The sequence below is a fragment of the Trachemys scripta genome, chromosome 19 (genome assembly GCF_013100865.1).
Source record: "Trachemys scripta elegans isolate TJP31775 chromosome 19, CAS_Tse_1.0, whole genome shotgun sequence".
Lineage (NCBI taxonomy): Eukaryota > Metazoa > Chordata > Testudines > Emydidae > Trachemys > Trachemys scripta.
In genome coordinates this window covers 14,599,673-14,624,085 of record NC_048316.1, presented here as the reverse complement: position 1 = coordinate 14,624,085, position 24,413 = coordinate 14,599,673, and the positions used below count along the sequence as shown (strand labels likewise).

The 24,413-nt window shown below is 44.2% G+C and overlaps 1 protein-coding gene across 1 annotated transcript; it reads right to left on the bottom strand.

Moving 5' to 3' along the window:
- Positions 1 to 590: 590 nt before the first annotated feature.
- LOC117867886 (ATP-dependent RNA helicase DDX19B) lies at positions 591 to 23,954 on the bottom strand. The gene is made up of 12 exons (XM_034753312.1): positions 23,794 to 23,954; positions 20,978 to 21,026; positions 20,395 to 20,448; positions 18,887 to 19,022; positions 11,389 to 11,481; positions 10,475 to 10,577; positions 9,248 to 9,362; positions 8,265 to 8,442; positions 7,501 to 7,738; positions 5,918 to 6,080; positions 4,710 to 4,901; positions 591 to 2,476 (listed from the first exon to the last, which is right to left on the bottom strand). Exons 1-12 carry the CDS (start codon positions 23,848 to 23,850, stop codon positions 2,415 to 2,417), a joined length of 1,440 nt encoding a protein of 479 aa, XP_034609203.1. The 5' UTR covers positions 23,851 to 23,954; the 3' UTR covers positions 591 to 2,414.
- Between the last annotated feature and the right edge of the window lie 459 nt (positions 23,955 to 24,413).

Sequence of the window (24,413 nt, the reverse complement as noted above, 5' to 3'; positions counted from 1 at the left end):
TTCATATATATATTTATATATAAATATAAAATATATAATAATATATATTTCATTGGTAAAGACCATGTAAGCAGGGAGGGGAAGGCCAGGCCAGAGAGCTGCTAAAGGACAACCAGTGGAGAAAATAAGTGAAGAGAAGGGGATGATCAGGGTGGCTGGCTGGAACAATCTAGCAGCAGTATTTTGAGTGGCTCCCCAAGAATAAAGGTGTAGGTGCCTTAATGGCCACGCACAATTTAAATTTAGCACCTACCTTCAAGTTTTATCCTTTAGTGCTTAGTTACCACTAAGGCTGATGCCAGGAAAAATCCTGGCATCAAAAGAGACATTGGGGAAGAATAGAATTAATCTGATCTCATTCGTTATTCAATATAGTTTAATGATAAATGGCTGGTGGGACGGTGCCATAACTCGACACTGAGAGCATCTGGGAAATACAGCAGCTCAGTTACACTAATCTCATATTTCACAGTGGAATTCACCTGGGAGTATTCCAAGAGGAAGCACTGCCAGAACTCTATCTCCATCAAGTCCTCTACACAAGACATTTGATAACAAACAGGGATGCCAGAGACAAAGACTAACCGAAGCACAGTTCAGTACATGTTCTTTATTCCAATTAAAAGTACATTAGAAACAGCACACAGGACCAGCAGCAGCGTTCATGACAGTTCACCCAATGCACTGCTGTCACAAGGTCATTCAGCTGTACTATTAAAGTAGGTGATTGAAACAAGTCTTCCACTCTACACGCAAGCACTCACTCACCTGCCACTTTAAATAGGTTTTCAACAGAATAAAAATAGATACACCCCAGAATACAAAAAGTTAAAATTAAACAGTTTTTTCACTAAAGACTTTGTACAAATTGATAAAAGGGTGCACAATTTCCTAAAATTTTAGGTACATTTTAAATGAGCCTTTTTTTACTTGGTAAAAGGATCAACATTCCTGTCTTTGAACAGAATATGATGGCCAAAATTGCAAAGAAAATTTATAGTTCAATTTACAATTTATACATTTGTTTTGAAGTGATTCCTGCACTGAGTAGCAGTCCGATGGCTGCTCACGCATGTCCACTTTTCCCAAAAGAACTGTGCACCACAAAGTTAATGTTTAGGAGCCTACTTCTCCTGGAATCGGGGGAGAAACAAAAACCCACAAACTTCCATTTGTGCACGGTAAGTGATCCCAACTCAACTAAAAGCCCAAACTTAGAAGTTCTAAATAAAACCTTCGCTGGCAAGGGTCACCTTTGGGGCAAGGTTTGTAGGGACTGATGACCTGTCTGCTTTGCGATACAAGCACAATGAAAGTGGAGTGCTTCCCATCAGTATTTTGGCTGAGCAATTTAACTCAAGACTGTGGTACTGAAACATGCTGTAACAGGCAAGTTTGGTGTTCTATTTAAGGGTATTTTTGGTCAATACAAGCTATTATATTTTTCTTTACCAGATAAATATTCCTGTTTCCATTATTGATTGGTAGAGTCCAACAGCTCCATATGAGACTTCATGTGGAACTGCCCAGACAACAGCAGCATTTTAAAACTGGCACCACCTGCGTAAAGGTAACTATAACTCCCACTCCTCTACCAAGAGACACTACCATTTATAGGGGTGAATTTATTTTGGATATTGATTAGTACAGTCCTCCTTACACTGCTGATCCCTCCCACCCACATGAACCAAGATTTGGTTTGGCAAGGTTAAATGCATCATAGAATTTCTATAGTAGTTAATTAACACTTTCAACCATTGCATTGCTTTATGAATAGTGGCCATTCTAAAAACGAACTAAAACCAAAATACTGCCCAGCAAAAGCAACACTGCACCACTATCTGAGAATATGAGCTAGTGGAAAGATCTTCTGGACAATCTACTTAAGGAAAAGTAGGGCAAATCCATCAGGAACCCAGAAAACAAACCTTTAGAGCACAAGGCAGCACTAGAAAAATAAATTCTATTTCATGTGAGTTTAGTTTTTAGCCAAAACCATCTGCCTTGTTTTTTAAAGTCAATGTCCATATATTTGGCTGTTGAGTTTTGTTTTACTGATCACATATATCGAAAAATAATACCCCAATTAACCAAATAAAGCATTTATTTATTCCTTTTAGATATTTATGTATTGGCCACTTTTTGGCAAATCTATTTCTTAGAATTTAAAACATGTTTCCATTTTAAGGCTAAACTAAGAAATGTTAAAAGCTTCTGTAAACATTTCCTCTTCTTCCGCAGAGCGGCACAATTTTAAGTCCAACTGCAATTTTTAAAGTGAGGTAATTTCTGTGTATTTATATCTTAAGAGTCCTTTTCATGACTGGCCAAAAGGTGTGCCAATCTGAACGCTGAGCCAATTGTAGTGGGAGAGCTACCACAGGAGGGCGTACATCAGTTCCAGCAGCTGCGTTTCAGTTGGCTATTTTCTCAATTTCATCCAAGTCGTCAGTATCCAGTTTTTCTATCTTTTTGTCTACAAGAGAAGATTAGAAGAGAATCGGAACTAGTTTACTTTGTACAACGAGAGACCAGAAGATGAAGCAAGGTCCCACCTTACTGTGTTAAATCCCACTTCTGTTCTTGTCACAAGATGAATCTATCCCAATCCATGACCAACACAATAAAATTAAGTTTTATAAATCAAGTCTCAACAATTTAGTGTGACAAAGTGGGAATTTTGGAAACATTCTTATTCATGCCTCAGTTTCCCTTTGTGCTTTGCATTGCTATGCATGAATGTAAAGGATTAAAAAGCTGCTTTTGGGACAGAGAGGGGGGGACATGAGGTGTTGTGTCACATAACTATCTGGACTGGTATGAAGACTAGGTCATTTAAAGAACAGGCTGAAACGGACCCAAATCAGTGGAGGATCCAGAAAGGCAATGGGAAGCTCTCCGGTCAACTCTGATAATCCACCACTCCAAGAAGAGTAAGGGAAGTCGATGGGCAAGTGCAGCGTAGGCACTGCGGTAAGGTGACCTGTGCCACGTTGACTCCAGTTACGTTATTCATGTCACTGGAGTAGTGTAACTTAAGTCAGCTTATCATGGTAGTATAGACAAGGCCTAACGCTTTGACACTGGGTCTTTGGGCACCAGCGAACCCTATCTCACTCTGGCTCCCTGCAGTGAATCCAGCCAAGCCAGACTCCTGCAGGAGGTTTGTACTGTACTCCTTCGGGGCACAATGTTCTGTATATGCCTTGACCCCAGACAGCTCTTCCAAAACAAGGTAACAATTCCTTAGTCACCTGACGTACAGCCAAGAAGTTCACATCCAGCAACCAACAGAGGAAGGAGATTTCCCCCCACCTCTCAGCAGGGAAACTGAGCAAAAGCCCCAGTTGGAGAACAAAGACATCAGGTGGCGGGGTTAAGACCTGGCCTTTGGAGTGACAGATACACTAAGGACAGGAGGGACAGAGATGGGGAGAGCACGCTAAGATGGCTCCTTAGCAGCATGGCTCAAGGGAGCCGTGACCCCACGCTGGCCATTCTGAACTTTATCTGAATCTTTGCCTCTCTATTCTGACCCAAGGACTTTCAGGTTCTGTACGTCAGGTGACTAAGGAATTGTTACCTTGTTTTGGAAGAGCTGTCTGGGGTCAAGGCATATACAGAACATTGTGCCCCGAAGGAGTACAGTACAAACCTCCTGCAGGAGTCTGGCTTGGCTGGATTCACTGCAGGGAGCCAGAGTGAGATAGGGTTCGCTGGTGCCCAAAGACCCAGTGTCAAAGCGTTAGGCCTTGTCTATACTACCATGATAAGCTGACTTAAGTTACACTACTCCAGTGACATGAATAACGTAACTGGAGTCAACGTGGCACAGGTCACCTTACCACAGTGCCTACGCCGCACTTGCCCATCGACTTCCCTTACTCTTCTTGGAGTGGTGGATTATCAGAGTTGACCGGAGAGCTTCACTAGACCCACTAAATTGACAGCCTCTGCATTGACTGCAGCAGCGCCAACCTACCGGTAAGTGTAGACACACCCCTAGAGGTCACTGGCCTCCCCCAGTGGAACCGTGTGGGTACCTAGGGCTCGGCCCACTCAAGTGGTCACTTCCAAGGGACTGGCTACAGGCTGGGGCACAGACCACACCCTCTGGATCTGTGACTGTAGATCACTGGGTCACTCAAGTTTCAAATTGGAAGTAATTTCTTGGGGGCGGGGGTAATGTCTTTATTGTAAGCTGAGGGGCACTTAAGTAACATTATGGTTTGTGGAATACAATTTTTAATAATGATACCAGTTAGCCGATGAGAACTGGATTGACTTGGCAGGACACAAGCAAGATCTCCCAGGCACTTCTGTCATGCATCACTTTGAAAGTTTACTGTCTTATGACAGTTGTAGAAGTTATTCAGATATACCAAAATGGGCTATCATACCTGCCATTTAAACAGTATTCACTGTTCTACTGTAAAATAAAACAATTATATCCGAAGTTATGCCCATTTTAATGTATACAAATAACTGGCTATTCCCCTAGTTATTTTTGAAACAAGGTGCTACATAAAGTGCAGTGGTACCCTTGACAGACTGTATGTAGCAAAGCAAAACTCTGCTAAGCCTAATCAAAGACCAAGACCACAGGGAAATCAGAATTAGAGTCAGGGTTGTCTGATACACAGTTGCTCAAAATTCTATAGAAATAATGCTATACCTACGCAAAAGAAATGAAGCTAAAGGGGACTTACTGAAATGTTCCTGAATTCTGTTGAGAATATTCATGCTGTGCTTGCTGTCTACCATGTTAACAGCCAGTCCTCGCTTGCCAAAACGACCTGTACGCCCAATCCGATGCAGATAAGTCTCATTATCTGGGTTGCCATCTTTATCCACAGGAAGGTCAAAGTTGATAACCACAGAGACCTGCTCTACATCAATCCCTGGGGAGGAAAGCGTTCAAGAGATTACAACTCTCCCTTTAGCCCATTTTAGTCCAGGATTGTTTCAGTGTTTTGATCCCAGAATCTAGGGCTTACCCAGAGCCATTAGTTTCAACACCTTTCACAGAACTGCACTATTACTGCCGCCAAGTTTCGTGGAAAGTTAAGCTACGTGCCATGATGAAGCCTGCAGCGATGTCAAGAGTGAGCGCTCAGCAAAACTTACAGGGATAATTGGAAACATATGTTTCCATAGCATATAGAGGACCCTTTAAGATACTACAGTGAGAGGATGCTATCAAATGGAGGATGGATAATGTTTTCACCCCTCAGCTCATAGAGAAACTGAGCACCTTTGCATGACCTAATGCTTTCATACCAGAACTATATATTGATGTTTATGGGGCCTAGAAAAACTAATAAATTGCAACAACTTCTAAAATATAGTCAATTGCCCCTCCTACTTCTCAACAGCCAGGCTAGGAGAGCCAGTCAACTTATTTCATTTAAGTGTTCGGCAATGTCCAGAATGCCCCTTTTAGCTGTAACTCACACAGGAGTTTATTCCTTTGCCTGACCTCTAGTGAAAATCAAGTTGAGAAAATTCAGGGCACACATTTGTTTGCCCACCGCACAAGCCAGGGCAGGGTGCAGCCATGGGATGCCTCAATGTGCCCAAAGGACAGAAAAATGAGACTCTGGTGGAAGGGAAGATTCTTCACCCTACTTCAGGTCTCCTTTAAGGAAATCCCATGTTAAGCCATTCCAGCAGAGACGGACCTAACCCAACTCACACACGACAAGGACCACCCAGAAGTTTTGGGGGACAGCACGTCTGTCAGTCTCCCTTGGAATGGTTTTGTTAGGGACTCTTTTGTACAAATCTAGCACAGGTTACAAATTCTTCTTTAGGAGGTACAGCAATATTTTGTATGTCTGTCACCAGACGGCACAGTCCCGTCTCAAGTACAACTACCCGCTTCCCTTCCCCGAGATGCAGTGACATTGTATTCTACCTCTGGCACAGACATTTGTGGTCACCAGCACTTTCTCTTTGCCCTCTCTGAAACGCTCGATCACCGCAGCTCTTTGTTCCACCATCATCTCACCACTTAGCAATGCCACCTGGTGACCTTCTTTCGACAGCTCTCCTGCCAGCCAGCCCGCTGTTTTACGAGTCTGAAATGTAAAGCAAGAGCAATTAAAATCTTTCTGGGAAGACAGTTTTTGAACTTCAAACAGGAACAGGCCTCTCTTAACAGAAGGGAACGCTCAGGGCTCCAACTCTGCTTATTCCAGGATTCTAGCATCAGTTTAAAAAGGAACAAAGAACCCAAACCACTCCCATTTCTGTTTGAAAGCTTAACATTATGATAAAGCTTAGAGACACGTTTTCTATTTCCTTTTACAAAGGACAGCTCTTTGTATGTAGTCAGGCAGCTCCACTGCTTGTCTTGGTCTCTCAGCAACAAGGAAAAGACTTAATAGGAAACTTATTGTAAGACCACATGCCTTGCACCAAGAAGACTGGGACAAGTGTCGTATGTGGTATCACTAACTATTCATTTTTGGAAATTGGCTAGATTTCAAGTTGAAAACGTCCCTTTAAGACCATCCAGTGAGAATCTCTGCTGAAGGGTTGAGTCAAGCTGCTATAAAATTCAAGATGCCAGTTCATTTTTCAAGTCCTGACTACATCAAACATTGCATTTTAAAACTGCAGGAAACGGCTCTTCGCTTTAGTGGACACTCGGGTACAGAATACGTGCCTTAACATACCAGTCTTCTTCCTATCTAGAGCTAAGCTTTGCTAGTGTGATCACCATGGGCCTCAATTAAAATTTGCAATTACAGCAGCTTCCATACAAGAATCCCAGAGTGCCACAACACGCCTGAGAGTATCATCACCATTTTACAGAGAGGGAAACTGAGGTCTAGCAGAGTCACAAGCCAGTGGCAGTCCTTTTACCTACAAGACTTATTTTTCCACCCCATTAAAGCCTTCTTGCTTTTATTTTTATCATTTTGTTGTACACTTTGTTTTGAGACGTATTTTATTGGTTTACAGAACCCCAAATTCTTTGGTTTTCAGAGACCGCTTTAAAAATAAAAGTGAGCCACACGATGGCTGGAACCATGCAAGCAACAAACATGTTTAAGACCAGCTGGGGCTAGATGGCTCCAGCATGGTTACCACGACTCACATGGGGCAGTTTGGCTATCACGATTTTAAGAAACTCCGTGTCCACAGGAGTAAGTGAAACTTCACTAGGAACCATTTTTTTAAATAACGGCTGTTAGTAGGGTTCCAGCCTCAGCAGAGATAGGACCAACAGGCAATTAGTGTCAGAGACAAGCCAAGAAGGCGGATTCTTCCAGCCACTCTCCTGCATTTTTCCATTTCCAAGACAAGATGAGGAATGGCTTGTTGCCCATTTGTGCTCCTAGAACGATCATGCCCTCAATCATCTTGCAAGGAGTCTGTGTCACTAGGATTCTTGGCATCTGCAGACACTATTTCAGAATGGGGCTGTTTTAACGAGAGCTCCCTTCGCTTTAGGGCGTGGCAAAGGTCATGTCATTCTCCAGAACGACTCACATGACAGAAGATCATGGCCTGGGCAATGGTGATGGCTCCATATATATTACAGAGAGCCTGGAACTTCTCATCTCGATTATTACACAGAACATAGTATTGCTTAATGGTGTCCAGTGTCTCCTCCTCTCGCTTCAGTTTGATGATGTTGGGGTCGGGAACAACTTTTTGGGCAAATTTCCATACAGAATCTTCAAAGGTGGCAGAAAATAGGAGCATCTGGCAATCTCTGGGGAGCATTCTGCAAGGCAAGGCAAACAAGTTAGGGTTTCCTTATTAGAAACCATCAGCCCAGTGGCACCTGCGGTAGCCCGGCAGCATAGCATGTCACTTACAAACCTTTGGAATCAGCCTTTTCAGTCTGTTAGGCTTTCTAAACATTAGCCTGTGAATATCTAATCACATCCCAACTCAATTTGCCAGTGGCATCCAGATAAATTTGGACATTTTAAGCAATGAATCCTCCTCAGGGGCTAGGGAGGGCTGTTCTCGAACCTTGAAATAATTAAATGTCTGCTTTCAATGAAATTCCAGCTTTATGAACTGCCTGCATTAGAGTTAAGTGTATTTCTATTGTAGCCTGTGGCCTTAGTCATCAGCAAATAATCACGTCCTGCCATTTGGAAGAGATCCCTTCCTGCAACCATGAAGAGGAAATGGGACATTAAATAGGCCAATGAGAGAAACCAACTGGCTGTGGTGGAGGGGAACTAGTATCTTTCCCTTTCCTCAGGCAACCCAGATGACAGCATGGGGATGTTCCTTACCTCTGAATGCGGATGCTCTGATCTTGATGGCCCTGGGTTGCTATCATCACATCAGCCTCATCCAGGACAAACACTTTAATCTTCTTGGGGTCTATGAATTTCAGTTTGGAGCACCAGTCCAGGACAGTGCCCGGAGTGCCAATTACAATCTGCTCAGAGATCTTCTGACCTCTCTCCACTGTTAGTAGACAGAAAGAAAGGCTTTCATAAGAGGTGTGTGCACAGCACTTCCATGAGGAGGTGAAAGCTGTATCATTGTGTATGTTACTCCCCACCCTACTCTCTTGCTCAGAGTTCTTCCCCTACTCTGGAGAGACTTTTTGGGAGGAGAAGGGGGGGTGAATAGTACAGTCCCATTAGTGCCAGAGCAACAGATGTCATTACATGCTCTATAGGGCAGTTCTGCAGCATCCAACATTGCTTTCCCAGTCAGGGAGGTAATCTGTCAGAACACTAACCCCTTATGAAGCGTACAAGATCCACCGCTTCTCCCCAACTTCACGAATTTAGCAGTTTATACAGTGCCTACACCTGAAACAAGTAGTATGTGTAATTATCTGCACCAGCCACCCACAATATGAAAAAGTGTCACTTGGACAAAACAGATCAGCCACCAATAAAGTTAGTCAGCCACTTCCATTTCACTAATAGTTACAAAGTTCAGTTATTTTCTGAGGAGACGGAGGAAGAAACTCAAGTAAAAAACCCAGACCATGAACTGTCCAACTCCCACTCCATGCCCAGTTTAGGGCTTCCAAGAGTGAAGTCCCATTACACCAGCTCATGTTCTGTACAGCAGTCAAACCTGACAGAATTTGATTCCAGGCCAACTGTGCTAAGAGTATCTGATGTCAAACCCAATCACTTTCAAATTTTAAGAGAAAGTAATGCATTAAATTCCCATTACCACACCTCACTAGAAAAAGGAGTAAGTCTCCCTGGTTAGATCTTCAAAAAGGGGGTGTATTTTCCCTCACACTCACATTTATTGCCTCGGACAGCATATGCAAGACTTAGCTCCGGATGAAACTTTCCCATCTGTTCAATTACTTTTCCTGTTTGAAGTGCCAGCTCATATGTTGGGGAAAGGCACAAACACTGGAAGGAAAGCAGATAAGAGTATATTCGATCATCACACTTTCCTGTGAAATACATTTAGTTGTGAAACTTCACCTCTGTGCAAATAGATGACCAATATTTTAGGATAAACACCGGTGTAGGTAAATTTCATTAACACTCATCAGCTGAACAGTGTTTTTAGTAAGTCACCCAATTAAAAGGAAGTTCATTTGCATGTGTAGCGTCTTGTACCGGTTAGTTTTGTACAGCTTGTATATTTTATATTGCCCACATAAGCATGTAAACAGAACACCCTGCGAAGAACGTCGGTGCTCAGTACTATGGTAATATGGCCGAAGTGCCATATTAACAAAGACAGATACGTTTTTATAAGGGACATTTCTAATGAATGTAGCTCGAAGTGAAGATAACACAGCATCCTTAACAAGGAAGCTCTTGCCTTGGTAAAACTGCTGAGTCCGTTTCGGCAGAACAGCTAAGCGACGTGACTCCTGCCCACGCCCTGAAAGTGGGAACTCTACTCCGCATTGCTTCGGAGCAGTGGTTAGAAACATCAGCTGGCTTCCTAAACTGAATTTTCCCAACTCCTATCCAGCGTGCCGAACTCCTGTGCAAAAGGCCCTGTTACCTTTGTGTTAGAGTGCTGGACTGGGTATCAATGTAAACTGGACGAGGCAAGAAACAAACCATTCAACACCCCATCTACTCCCCACTTCTCAGGGCTCCTCAACCACAGGTGGTTTGTCAGTACAGATCCTCTCCCTTCCAGTCCAATCCCTGCTCCCGCCTCAACACCCCCACACACTCTCACCCACCCCAGCACAGCTGCTCACTGTAACTCCAATTTGGCTGTTACAGGTACAGAAAGACAGAGGTGGAGAAAAGAAGGGAGGGCGGGAACCGGGCTGGTCAGGAGAGCTGGGAGAACCCAGTACCCCGGCACAAAAAGAATCAGCATTTTCAACTCTGCTGCCTCTGCTCCCCAATGCTCAGACACCACAGCCCACTGGGAAGCTGAAGCTATGTAGCTGCTACCAGTGTCTTATCAAAGGAATATAGCTTCTCTCCACTAGATGGCGCTGCACTACAACTAAAAACCAGCACAACCATTAGATTCCAGTAGCCCCTACCTGTGGATACTTGTTCCCGGGTTCAACGCGGCTGAGCATGGCCAAGACAAAGGCAGCTGTCTTACCAGTACCAGACTGAGACTGTGCAATCAGGTTCTGTGGGCTGGATCAACACATAAGGGGACATTTTAAACATTTTGGCACAAGGTTAAATGTAATCCATTCTATGACCAGCTAATACAAGATACACAGTTGTGAGATTTGGCAACACAGCTTAAATGAACTGAATGGCAGCCACAGATAAGTGATTTTAATACATTCTGGATTAATTTGGCCCTGCATCTTGGCCACATCCTAACTGAAGTCACCATCTAGTTTCATAAGGGCAGGACTGCACAAGGAGGAGGACACGAGTGAATTTTCTGCAGGGCGCACGCATCTTGGCACAAGCAGCTTCTATGCGCTATGGAGATTTGAAGGGAAAGCCGCTGTGATGCTGCAGTAGTTTTCCATATTGTTCATCTCCCCCTAGCGTTCGCTTCACTCCTCCATGCTCTTCACCTAAAGGGCACTGAGAAGCAAGGCGGACACGAGCCACAGCATTTTGACTGCTCTGTCCTGTCCAGGAGTTATGCAGGGCTGGTGCAGAACAGCCTCATCTCCCCTACATTGCTGAGAGGATCGGATTTACTGCTGCCAGGAAGAACGGCATTGTCTTCAGTGTGGCTGAAGATGCAGTGCAAGCCTAGGCAAAGGGTGCTTATGGGGACCTGTGGAAGTTTGCTGGGTAGCCTGGCAGCATTCGAAAGAATTTCAGCAGCACAGTCCAATGGAAAGGAAGCCCCTTCAGCACAGCGCGCACAGTCACTAGTGTGTCTCAACGCCACTTCAAGTAGGCCGTCTCCTAGCCAGAGTGTTTACAGTTTACCAGTAATAGTACACACCCAGGGGAAGTGGAAAGCATGGATACGTACGGTTCAGCAAGCATCATGGGCAGAGCATTCTCCTGTATTTTCGAGGGTCGGTTGAAGCCCATGGCATAGACACCCTGCAGGAGCTGGGGTTTCCTGGAAAGAGAGAGAGTCGAGTGTTTCTGAACTAGTAAAAAACAGCACTAGAACCAGGAAGTCAAGTCAATGGGAGATTTTTTTGATTGCAAGGAAAAGGCAGGTGCCTGAAAAGCAAACCCTAACAGCAAGTAGGCCTGGGGCAACGCCTCTAGTGCTACATTTACCAATAGTAAACTACCGTGGCAACCCATTTCTTCTCCACATTGCTAACAAAGTGGTCCATCTGTGACTCAATCACTATTAGCTTGTGCACACCCTAAAAGGGGAGAAATACAATAGAACCCCATTTATTTGGTCTAATTGGGACTACGGCCAGATCAGATAATCAAAACTCTGGATAAGCCAGAGAATGGGAAAATGTGATGCCGCAGCACCATCTAGTGGCCACAGGATGGATCGCCCGCTTCTGGCCCTGGAGTCCTGGTTGTTTGGTAACTGCAGAGAGCCCGTTAAGGGAGGGTCAGATAAACGGGGTTCCCCATCCACAGCACAGCTTTGTACACATGAAACTCTGGACAGCAATCCTCGGATAGGAACTGAAACGCTAGATCAAATGTTAGCATCTAAACCAGTGGCTCTCAAGCTTTTTTTTACTGGTGACCCCTTTCACATAGCAAGCCTCGGAGTGCGACCCCCCCTTTAAAATTAAAAATACTTTTTTATATATTTAACACCATTATAAATGCTGGAGGCAAAGCAGGATTTGGGGTGGTGGTTGACCGCTTGCAACCCCCCATGTAATAACCTCGTGACCCCCAGAGGGGTCCCAACCCCCAGTTTGAGAACCCCTGATCTAACCAGATTGGGAAGCGAAGAGACACTATTTCAGACTATGTGCCTCCTTGTTTTAATCAATGAATAAACTAGTTACTTTTAAGAGCAAAATACAGTACTTAGTAGCCTATCAAAGGATCATTTTGATATTGTGATTAACATCTGGGAACCCAATATTTATTTGAACCAAGAAGCTACAATAAGACCCTATTTTTTTTACCTTAAGGAATATTAAACACTGGAAAGAGTCATTTGGCTACAATACACACTGCTGGGTTCTAAATTAATTAACCACTCAAGAAAGCACTCTAAGCATCAATGCAGACAGCTCAATTAAAATCTCTGCTCAGTATGTAGCAGCGATCAGGAGAGGCAAATGTGTCAGGATGTACAAAGAACAGAACAGAAAACAATACTAAAAGAGTGATCTTGCCTGGCTATAAAACAACAGTGCACCCAGATCTGGAACACTGTGTGCAGGTCTGGTCACCTGGTGTCTAAGAGAGCAGAAAGAGGGAGTGTTCGGAGACATTCACCAAAAGGATTAGAGGACTGAAGAAATTTCTTTAGGAGGAGCGATTAAATAGACTGGGACATTAAGGTTAGAGGAGATCGGAGATATATAACATAACGAATGGGCTAGAGAAGGTAAGTCTGGAGCTTTTATTGACCCTCTCAATACAAGAGCAAGGAAACAGTCAATAAAAAGACAAGAAATTTAACCCACTGATAAAAGACAACGTATTTTACAACACAATTAACATGTGGAACTCTGTCACAAGCTATCATTGAGACTAAGACCGTAATGAATTAAACATGTATATGAATGAGAACATTGTGTTCATTATATAGGATGAAAACCATTTTATAAAGGATATAAACCTTCATGATTTGGGACGTAAGCCAGCTGCTAAGGGTACATCTACCCTGTAAAAGACGACCATGGCAGCAAGTCTCAGAGCCTGGATCAACGGACTCATCTGGCAGGACTCGTGCTACAGGGCTAAAAATAGCAGTGAAACCCGGCGGGAAGGGGGGGGGTCGTCTCAGAGCCCCAGCCCCAGGATCTACACTGCTATTTTTAGCTCCATAGTGTAAGCCCCATAAGCCCGAGTCGGTTGACCTGGGCTCAGACACTCGCTGCCACAGATCTTTTTTTGCAGTGTAGACATACCCGAACTAATGGAGTTGGGAGGAAACTTAGCCCATGAACGGAGACAGCCTGTTCATAGGGGGAACTGCCCCTCTGCCCCGTCCTGGTCTCTTCGAGTGCACTCCTTGCAGATTCACCTTCCCTGAGACAGAATCACGTCATTCTCCTGCTCTCGGCCCGGGCCCTGGGCTGCAGTCCCCTGTGTATCAACTGTGATAACCACAGCAAGGTCTGACTTATGTTCAGTATCTGCAGTTATCTGTTCGCTTTGGGAACAATGACTGTGGCTACCAGTGACTAACAGCCTCCATGCGGCAAAGTATTATTTATTTAGAACAAAAGCACTGAATGGAAAACGGATCGTAAAAACAAACCAGACTAAACTTGCTATCCCTAAGGCTTCCCATTCCCTGGGAGCAGGGAAGGCCTCATTTGCTATCAGGCACTCCTGCAGGACCAGTCTGTTCTCATCAGGAACAGCACCTGACAAAGACCCACTGCCCCTTCCTCTCCTGAGAAGAGTTTAACTGTTTACTGTCCTTCTAAGCTCTAGTTTCCAGCCTGGCAAATCAGCTGTGGCACTTCGGACTGGTGCCTGGAAGTATGCCATTGTCTTGTAATTGGCTCCCAAGATAAACAACATCTGACCAAGCACTTGAGGTGGCACTGTTTTGCCTTTATGTTTGTTCTTCTCCTAGCCCCCTATTGTGCTAGATCAATGCATTCATACAGGAAGTCTCATAACCCAATATACAATAACTTCCCCTCACTGTCCAGGCCTCTGAGTGTTCATAAATCGCATAGCAACTCCGCTTCAGTCACACTGATTATTCCACAACTGTCCATTATGGGATTCCTGGCACCTTCCTCTAAAGCAGCGGTTCTCAACACAGCGGTGGCCCATCACCCCTGTGACATCCTCAGGGCCATCCAGGTAGTATATATATTGTGTGGATCCAGCCCACATACCACAGAGCTGCATATGCACCCCACAATGGTAAACAGCTTGAGAACCACTGCTCTAAAGCAGCGGTGCAGGCACTCCTGCCAGATACTGGACTAGAGAGACTACTGATCCAATCCAGTATGGCAATTCCCGTGTCTCTGTGAAGTCCTATCAGCAGTGTCCTAACATCACAGTAATCAGCCCTGCCAGACTCATTAGTTCAAAAGGAGGAACCAGGACAGGAAGAAGGTTGCAAGGGCCATTTAACATTAAAGTTTTGCAAAAGTCACTTAAGATTTTGTATTTTTGATGTTCAACCTCTAAGAAGGAGAGTAAATACTGATTGGTGCGAGAAAAAGGTAAGTTATGGCACGCCTAGCTCAGCACGAGTCAGGCCTTTGATCTGTACACAGCTACACGATGGCACTCAATTTTAAGTGCAGTGGTGACACCCAAAGTGTTCAGTTGCCAAAGTTACTAGCTGCTTCTATTAACAAGGCACCTATAAATCGATAAAGGACGCTTTCAAGTCACAGCAGACACTTGTGTACCTAAGGAGACTCCAGAGCAATCTAAAATTAAAGTTAAGATATTTGTATTTGTAAACTCTTCACCGATGACCTGTTTAACTGCTTCTTGTAGGTGTTAATGTTGCTTAGCAGCAATTTCCGAAAAGCAAATAGCAATTTTCCTGCCCACACTTTTCCTGCTGGTTAAAGCTCTCTACTCGATTCAACATCCTTTTTAAGAAGCCCGTATTATTTGCAGTCTGTGGCTCAAATAAAAGCTCTTTGAATATGCAACCTTGTGTTAGTTCAAAAGCAAGGATCTCCAAAGCCCGATTCTCTGCAACAGTTGCCAAGGATACAACTAGTTGCAGAACCAAGACTCAATTAGTCTGAGTGCTCCCATCATTAACTTGCTTTGATTGTTAGATCAATTCTCATCTTTCAAAAGCCAGACAGGCAAGGTATATGATCTAAGGAGCCTGTTTGTAGTCATTCAGCTACAAAGCAGTAGCTTAGAAAGGCAAAGCTGTAATGTTCCCAGGTGAAAAGTCTGTCAGGGTGGTTTCCTTTCAGGACCCATTTCCAAACAAGTGACAAAATCACCAATGTAATTAAGAATAGAACCTCAAGAGTAGAACTCCCAGTTCTAAAGTTTTAAAAGTTTATTATACACCATATGCAAATATCTTCAGTTGATGCACAAAGAGCTCCATGAACAATTGGGGCAGGTATTTAATGGGAAGATGGAGGCAGGAAGAACCGTAAAGGTATCAGACTATTGTTTTGGGACTGATGTCACTGGCAGAGGAAGAATGGGTTGGCTTCCTCCTGTGCTCTTCATGGGCACTTGTATCTTCGCAAGGGATTTTAAATGCAAACTGTAATAAGATTGAGCTCTTTACTTCTCCTTCTGATACACAAAACCAGAACTGCTTAAGTTTTCAAGAAGTGTTCTTGTTGCTTTGTAATATAAACATTATGCGGAATACCTGGTCTGATCGTCCCTCAATTTATGGAAGGAACTTGGGGGAATGGAGACTTTTATACAAAATGTTTTTGCTTTTGCCATTTACCGGTTAGTGACCAGATCAGTCATGGAGGTCATCTGAATATCCCTTCCCCTTCCTCCCCCATCAGTTCAGCACATGCTGTTAAAGGCAAGCTCTACTGTGCAATCTTAGAAAACAAACCTTGCCATTCTGCAACTCATACAAGTTTGTATAAGATTTAATGTGGAAAAAAAAAATTCTTCCAAACCATTAGACTGTCAGCACAGAGAATGAGCTGGGAGGAAGGCCAAAGCAGAGCATGAAGAAGCTACTCAAAATAAGCCCAGTTCGGGCACAAAAAGACCAAAAAACCTGTACAACAAGCAATGCTTCCTGTTGCTTGTGTTTAAACTATGCAAAATGCATAGTGAATATGCTAATTTACTAATTGTCTAAAAACTAATTTGCAGTTATCTGAAATGAAAACCTCTGCACTTCTCAGATACAAGGGATACCCCTTCCCAGACTGAAAATCTCTAACAGGCCATCAACAGAGCAAGACTGCTATTGCCTCAGCAGCTAGGATTTGAAGTCTGTCTGCTCTTGCATTATCTGCTGTCGTAAGTCACTTAAAAGCAGCTAAAGCAATAATGATCAGGTATTATTTGTTCAAGTAAATCTGTCCTGTTCACAATGGAATCAGAACTGTGCTAGCTACAACTATGTTGGCCCAATAGATAAGTACATTGGAAAACAAACCTGAAGCCAAAGTCATTTCTCCTCTGAAGGCTTTTTCCATTGATCTACAAACTAAACACTTAATTAGGAACCTGTTAAGTTCTAATTAGCTACCAAATCAAGAACTGTAAAGCAGACTGCTGGTGGGGAGGAGTGCTAATGAAATAGTGACTGAGTAGGAGCTAGAAACTTAAGTGGTTTTTCCAGATTCTTGGTACAGTTGAAACAGGTCTTCCTCAGTGAAAGTCGGGACCATTTTATTCCACATGCATGGTTCAAATGGAGACATCTCCCATTTTGGAGTCTATCAGAGTGGGAGTTTCCAGCTATAGCTGCTTGATGGTAAGTTTACCCTTTTATTCCAGAGTTGCAGAATTTCAAAACCTTATTTGAGTCCCCTTACAAGAACCTTGAAGAGGCAAAGAGTAAAGAAAGCCACCCCAAGCGTGGGTTAGCGGATAACAATTCTTACTTAGGAAGCTTGTCCATTTGGGAACTATGGCTTATTGAAAAAGGCAGTTGTTTTAATATCAAAAGGGATGTGGGACTACAAAATACTTACCTATTTCATAAAACATCTTTGAGTAACTGATTTTTTTTTTTTAAATCTTAATTTATTATATATGTTGTGTCTCAGCTCAGACAACAAAACTCTGACTAGTGAGTTTCAGTTTTGTTCTTAGTCAGTTTCATTTTCATCTTACCAGGGCACTAGCACATGCAGGAATGTTTGGATTGTAAATACTACGGGAGAATATTTATTTAAAACACTAATTTAAAAAAAAAAAAAATCAGTTTAGAAGAATATGCTTCCAAAGAGACCTACATTGAGACAAGATTTATCTGACAACATGAAGATTCTATGGGCGGGGAAAGATTTCATAGATCTTTTAATTTTAGGTTTTCAACCATTTTTACTGTATTTCAATATCTAAGCTTAAATATAAAATTTAAGTTTCTTGCCCATTCTGCTGCAGAGTCTTCACAAATTGAGGTCTTTCTGCCACAAACCCTTCATGAAGAGTCTCCATTCAATACTAGCAACGGGATGGACTCATCCCTCCTCCACGCTATTTAACTGTGGTGTTTGAGAGCCATTTTCTATAGGCAATCTAAAAGTCAGGCCCGCTGCAGCTGAAAGCTGATAACACTATCTTGACCCTGTTCTCCACCCTTCTTTTCCCAGGCTAGGATTTCTGTGTTTGTGTTCTCTAAGAAAACTTCCTTTGCACACTTAAGGTTCTCTTCCCCCTTCAGCCCTGGAATTTTCCCCTTTTGTTTCCCAGAACCTTCTCCCGAAACAGCTTCTGTGGAGGATAGCACACTCTAGCAAAATGCAGATGGGATGCTGTGGAGTCATAGGGTCTGCATTTCACCTTAGAGACTTGCTGATAATGGGAGATCTTTGCAATATCCTGTCTTATTTGTAATAAGTAAGAATTAGGTCAGTTTTCAAATACTATATTTCAGAGTAGCAGCCGTGTTAGTCTGTATCCGCAAAAAGAACAGGAGTACTTGTGGTACCTATTAGAGCATAAGCTTTCGTGGGCTACAGCCGAAGAAGTGGGATGTAGCCCACAAAAGCTTATGCTCTAATAAATTTGTTAGTCTCTAAGGTGCCACAAGTACTCCTGTTCTTTTTTCAAATACTATAACTCTTGTCCAAAGTACAAATGGTGTAAACAATCTATTTTCAACAGCAGTAGTCTAGAATCTGGTAGAAAAATCTTGACTGACCACTGTACATACTTTGCAGAAGTCACAGGAATATGGCCACAGAGAAATACAGAATGCAGATCTCAGTTTGGCTTCTTCTACTTTGTTGCCTGAGACAGTTACAGATCTCTCCTGAGCCCATTTCTGCCCAAGTGTAGACACCGTAAGGGATTGTAGGTGTCGTGTTATCCCTTACAGTGTCTACAATGAGTGACCACACAATGCACTGCAACTAGTACAATGCTCAGTATTAGAAAACTGACATTTCCCTGACAATCTCCTGGCTGTGCCTAAAGGTCACACCTAGAAATTTAGTCACCAGAAGACTAAAATTTTTCAGAAGAGTCAGTCATCTTTGATTTATAGACAGTTTAATGTGGCACAGCAAATTTGGCTGAATGACTGGAGTTATGGCTTTTGTTGCTGGAACACTTCTCCGGATACCTAACACCTGTAAATATCCTAAATCTTTCATAGCATCACTCTCGGGTGAATCCAAGATATTCAGCACCAACAGGAAGAGTTCTGCATCACGGCATTGCAAGAGACTATAATTAGCAGAAGAACAGGGACTTACAGTCGCAACTCCTCAAAAGACTTCACAGAGTAGAGAGGTGATGTAGGATCCCTCTGCAGCACCTCCACTTGGTTTGTTGTGTCCACCAGATTACTGCGAATCAGCTTGTTTAACAAGGATTGGGCAGCTCTGTCCTCTGTGGGGAAGGAAGTAAAAAATGAAGCATTGTTTATATTTACAGAAGAGCAGGAGGCTCAAAGAACCAGCCATTCAGCTAAGAAGTTTTGGCTGAGCTCTGACAGTTACACTCCCACTATGATGTTGCACAATTAAGAGATATTATAAGAAGACTAATTAAAACAAACACCAAAACCAAAGCTGCGTTATTAAAAGAGGGGATTCAACTCAGTGACCAACGGTCACTGAGTTAAACAGGAAATACCTCTTAAACTAGCATAGGGAGTCTTTACATGTGGGAGAGATGGGTTAATGCAGAGGGATGCCACAGGCTAAGGACCACCTTACCAAACATACAGAAGTCTGCAGAAGAGAAGAATGAGGGGGGATTTGATAGCTGCTTTCAACTACCTAAAAGGGGGTTCCAAAGAGGATGGAACTAGACTGTTCTCAGTGGTACCAGATGACAGAACAAGGAGTAATGGTCTCAAGTTGCAGTGGGGGAGGTTTAGGTTGGATATTAGGAAAAACTTTTTCACTAGGAAGGTGGTGAAGCATTGGAATGGGTTACCTAGGGAGGTGGTGGAATCTCCTGCCTTAGAGGTTTTTAAGGTCAGGCTTGACAAAGCCCTGGCTGGGATGATTTAGTTGGGGATTGGTCCTGCTTTAAGCAGGGGGTTGGACTAATGACCTCCTGAGGTCCCTTCCAACCCTGATATTCTATCAAGTCTGCTTTTCTAAGATATCTCTACCTGGATAGTGAAAACTCTAACCGATAGCTGGTGCAGGAGTACTGATCACCTTAAATATTGCTTTGGTGAGTTTCAAGTGTGGACAGGTGATTCTCTACTAAGGGTTTTAACACCAATGGCATGCTCTCAGTGTTAAGAGTTCCCAGTTTAATATCTCTGCCTCTATCCAGCATAGCCATTGCATCCTTGAGTTCCCCCATACAAGATAAACCTACTTTGGACCAGTTAAGCTGTCCTCCACAAAAGGAGCCAGAGTACCCACCCACCTGCTAACTCACTATGAACAGTTTGTTTAAAAGAAAAAAAATCAGTATGTTCCGGAAGCCCCAAAGGCTAAGGAGCACTGGTTGTGAAGGCAATACAGTGTTATCAAACAAACTGCTCCTGTATCTCATTGCAGACAGATACAGAGATCACCTTATTTCTCCCTCCCCCATCACCATATAGCAATCTCCTGAGTCAATATGGAGTAGTGTATTCTCACACCTCTTGCACAGAGAACCCTCATCAGAATGCACTCCTTTGGGCAGATGCCAAGACTCTCCCATCCTCTGAAATGAAGTAGATTAACTTTGAACAGATTCAAAATTAACTGTTTTCTCACTGTCCCTTGTCAGAGTGCTTCTCAGCTGTGCTTACCTTTTTCCTCATCTTCTGTTTTCTCTGCATTGTCATCTGTCTTGACAACAGCACCTACATTTGGACAGACAATGCGGTTACTGGGGCAATCTCAAATGGAATGGGACCAAACAAGCTCACATATTGCAGGCTCATCCAAAGAGGCAATGGTACTGTTACAGCTAGGTAAAAAACAAAGCTGTAAACCACATCACTAATAGGAACAGTTTTGCTCCACCTATGAAGGAAAAACTAAGCCAGGTTACAACATGAGAATGTTGGCAGTGTAGTTTGCTCCCAACTTAGTCAAACATGCCATAACATTTGAGTTCAATAGCAACTTGAATCCATCAGTTCTGGTAACTATAGTAATCCCTGAACCACTTTAATACTAAACAGCACTGAATAGTGAAAGTACAGTTTAAAAAGCTAACCACAAAAAATAAGCACTCAAGCCAGACATTTAGTTAAGGTTAGTAGTGGTTAGTTCCTGGAAGGTGGATGCTAAACTGGATTTCCCACCTTTCAAAAGTTATAAAGTCCAGACCAAACACCCATGAAACAATGTTCTTTTCTAACCCAGCATTAGTTGCTATAAACTCACCATTGGAGCTTGGCTTCGTTTTCTCCTCCTTCAGGTGCAAGTTGCTCAACTGTATGTGTGGAAAAACAAGGAAATTGCAATAGTTACGCTCAGGAATCCTTCATTTGGCACGAAGGCCCTCAGTGGAATCTTCCTCAAGGTTGACAATTTCAGACTCACGAGCCGTAAAAAAGTGTAACATGGGTTGTGGTGAAATTTTTAAACTCTAAACGTAGTAGGAAGTGAAACAATACACCCTCAAATTAGCAGGAGCGGGGAGGCTTACAGAACATCCAATGCAAGGACACAGACAATGGTATGAGAGCTGCTACACTGTATTTTTCAATCAGAGAAGTTAAAGCCAAAGAGTCACCAGAATCTTTACTAAGATTTTGCTGTTTTCTGTTCATGCATCACTCATCTGAAATTTGGGCTTCAAGATAGTAATTTGAGTTGACAGCAGGCACAGGACTACTGACAGAAAATGGTTAACTCACTATTACAAATTAGAGACCACTATCTAACGGAGCTGAAGGGTTGCTTATTTTTATCAGAAATAGAGAACACCGTGGGACAGGATCGGAGTATGCTTCAGACTGAGGTGAGTGTTCTGTAATTGTCTACCACTGTTTTGGAGAACAGCCACCTTCCCAAAGAATGATACTTTGTAAGTTTGTAGCAGAATACAATTCTGAAGAGTACAAATCTTCAGGTCCTGTCATCAAAAAGTTTGTATTCCCTAGAGCTAAAGAAACTTTCTTTAAATACTCTAACATATTAATCAGCTGTATGTGCTTGAAGACACCCAATTGTATCACAGGAGCAACAAAAGGAACATGTCAAATTCAGAATTGCAGTTTCTAGCAAAAGAGTTGGGCACTGACATGGAAACCTGGGTTTCAGTCTCTCTCTTGCTTGTTTTTGGGCTGGTAGAGGCGGAGTACTGAAGAGTCAGTGAGCTCAGCACTCTGGCAGATTAAGCAGTAATGCTAATTAAAAGACACCCACAAAACTGTGCTCAATTAACAGGATTGTGGTTGTGATCCAGATATTAAAAATGAAGAAGTGGTGAATCCTGCAATTTTCATGATTCATTGGAGATCTACTGAATGCCATATGTTGATAATTAGGTAAACACAACAATGGAATTCTCTGCAAATAAGTGTATGCCCTCATGGTGTATTTGGATTCAACAAACAAGTAACCCCAAGAACAAATAATTGGTGTTCCATTATCCTGAAACTATAAAAATCAGCATGTGCTTCATGCTTCTACACACACTAAATACATCAGATTTGCTGTCTGAACTCTGCCTCAGACACCAAAGAAATACACTCCCTCGATGCAGACATAACAGGAATAGCCATTGTGGTGTCTTCTGAATCCTAATATACCAGGAGAATGTATATATTCATGTGGCTTGACAGTCAGATTGAGAACTCCAGTCCTGTCAATCATCTCTTTTTTGCCCTCTCTTGGGAGAGGCAAATTGAAGAGAGTATCACATCCCAGGGGCACACTCATGTTAATCCAAGCTAGTAACTGAGTAGCAGCCTAACAAAAGCCAGTGTTTACCCACAGATCAAGGGGCTTCACAGTAAAACAATCTGAAATATTTTAAATTTCTGTTTAGCACTTAAGGGACTAAGCTTATACCCAGCTGCTAGAAAAGCTTCTGTGTAGTTTTACTAATGCATTCCTGTAAAACTCAAAAACCTACCTGCCCATCTTTAATGGTAATACTAAAAAGGTAAGTATTCACCCTAAAATAAAGGGTGGGTTAGACCTTTGCAATGGTGGGCTAATATAACTTGATCAGGACCTCCCAAATCACTGCTATCTTAACTTCCACCAAGAGAAGATTGTCCAATAAAAGATATTACTTCATTCATCCGGTCTCTCTCATATCCTGGGACCAACAGGACTACAACAACACTGCAAATTCTAACCACAGACATCTCAAACAGAAGATGCCATTTGTTCATTGTTTATGTGATGGTGGGGAAGCCGAAACTGGGAAGCCAACATCACTTTATAGTTACAGCGCTTTACATCTTCACAGTACCCAACGTTAATTTTCACTTGTGAGCTGAGTTAGACTACAACTTCAAGACCCCAGTAGGGTGAAATAAATTCATTGACACACCTGCCCTCCCCAGCCTTCTGACTCGGGTTCAAAAGGGAATACTTTCCTTTGGGGGGGCTCATATTTAGGATTCTGCCTAAGCTAGACACACATCCCCTTCCAGGGACTTGCTACAACACAGCTGCCACAGGCTTGGGCCCAGGCCAGCGATCTGCAGAGCGGAACCGAGCTGTCAGCGGGTCTCACAGCCCCAAGCCCAGTGCAGAAGCCATTTCCCTCCTCCGCCCATGGAAACCCCACTCCAGGGCGGGGGTTTCCCGTCTGGGGTCCCCGGACTAGGGCTAAGATTTCCAAAGGGGTCCGCACCTCCGGTTCACATTTTTTAGGGGCCGGCAAATAAAGAAAGGCGGAAAGCCGCGGACCTAGAGCATCTGGCCGCCGAGCCGGTTCGCAGCCCCGGCCCCGGCCCCGGCCCCGCTGAGTGGGTCACAGGGGCAGACCCGAGCCAGACCCCCGCTGTCCCGGGCGCCTCCCTGCTCGGCGGGCGGGCCGGGGCCGATGCCACGGTGCGAGGCGGCACCTGCTCACCCCCCCCGCTCCGGGCTCAGCCTAGTCCCGGGCTCCCGACGGGCCTGGCCTCTGGCCCCCGGCCCAGCGGAGCCCCCCGAAGGGCCTCGGCCTCCCGCCCCGTAGAGACCTCCCCTTCCCTCCTCTCATCCCGGCCCGGCCCCGTCTCCTCTCCCGGCCTCACCGACTCGGCGGCCGCTTCCTGCTCGTCCACCGCCAGCGCCCAGGAGTCGGTGGCCATGGTCCGGGAGATGGCGGCGGGGCTGGGCGCTCGCAGGGCTCGGGACCAGTAGCCGCAATGGCGCCGGAGGGAAAGGAGACATGCGCGGCGGCCAGGGGGTCGCTTTGTACCCGGCCGGCGGGAAACTCAGGCCGCGGCACTTCAGTTCCGGGAGCGCCGCGTTCCCTCCCGGCAGCGACCGGCCCGGGCAGGGACCTTGCTTCCGTCAGCGCGGGGCAGCGCCCCGGGCCGCTGCTTCCTTCCCAGTCCCTACCCCAAGGCTCCCCCTTCCTCACCCCCCCATCCGCCATGATCCCCTCCCTCGTCTCCTGTCCCCCAGCCCCCATAGTATCTCCACTGTAACCTCCCCCAACCCTTCTCACCGCCTCCCTCCTCTTCCTCAGCCCCCCTCATCTCCTCTGTAACCTCCCCCTCCCCCAACCTTCTCCCCATCCCCTCCCTCTTCTCCCCCAAACCCTCCTCACTGTCTCCCTCCTCTCCCCCACCGCCCTCGTTATCTCCTCTATAACCTACCCTTCCCTCCCTCTTCTCCCCCAAACCCTGCTCCCCCACCCCTTCTCCCT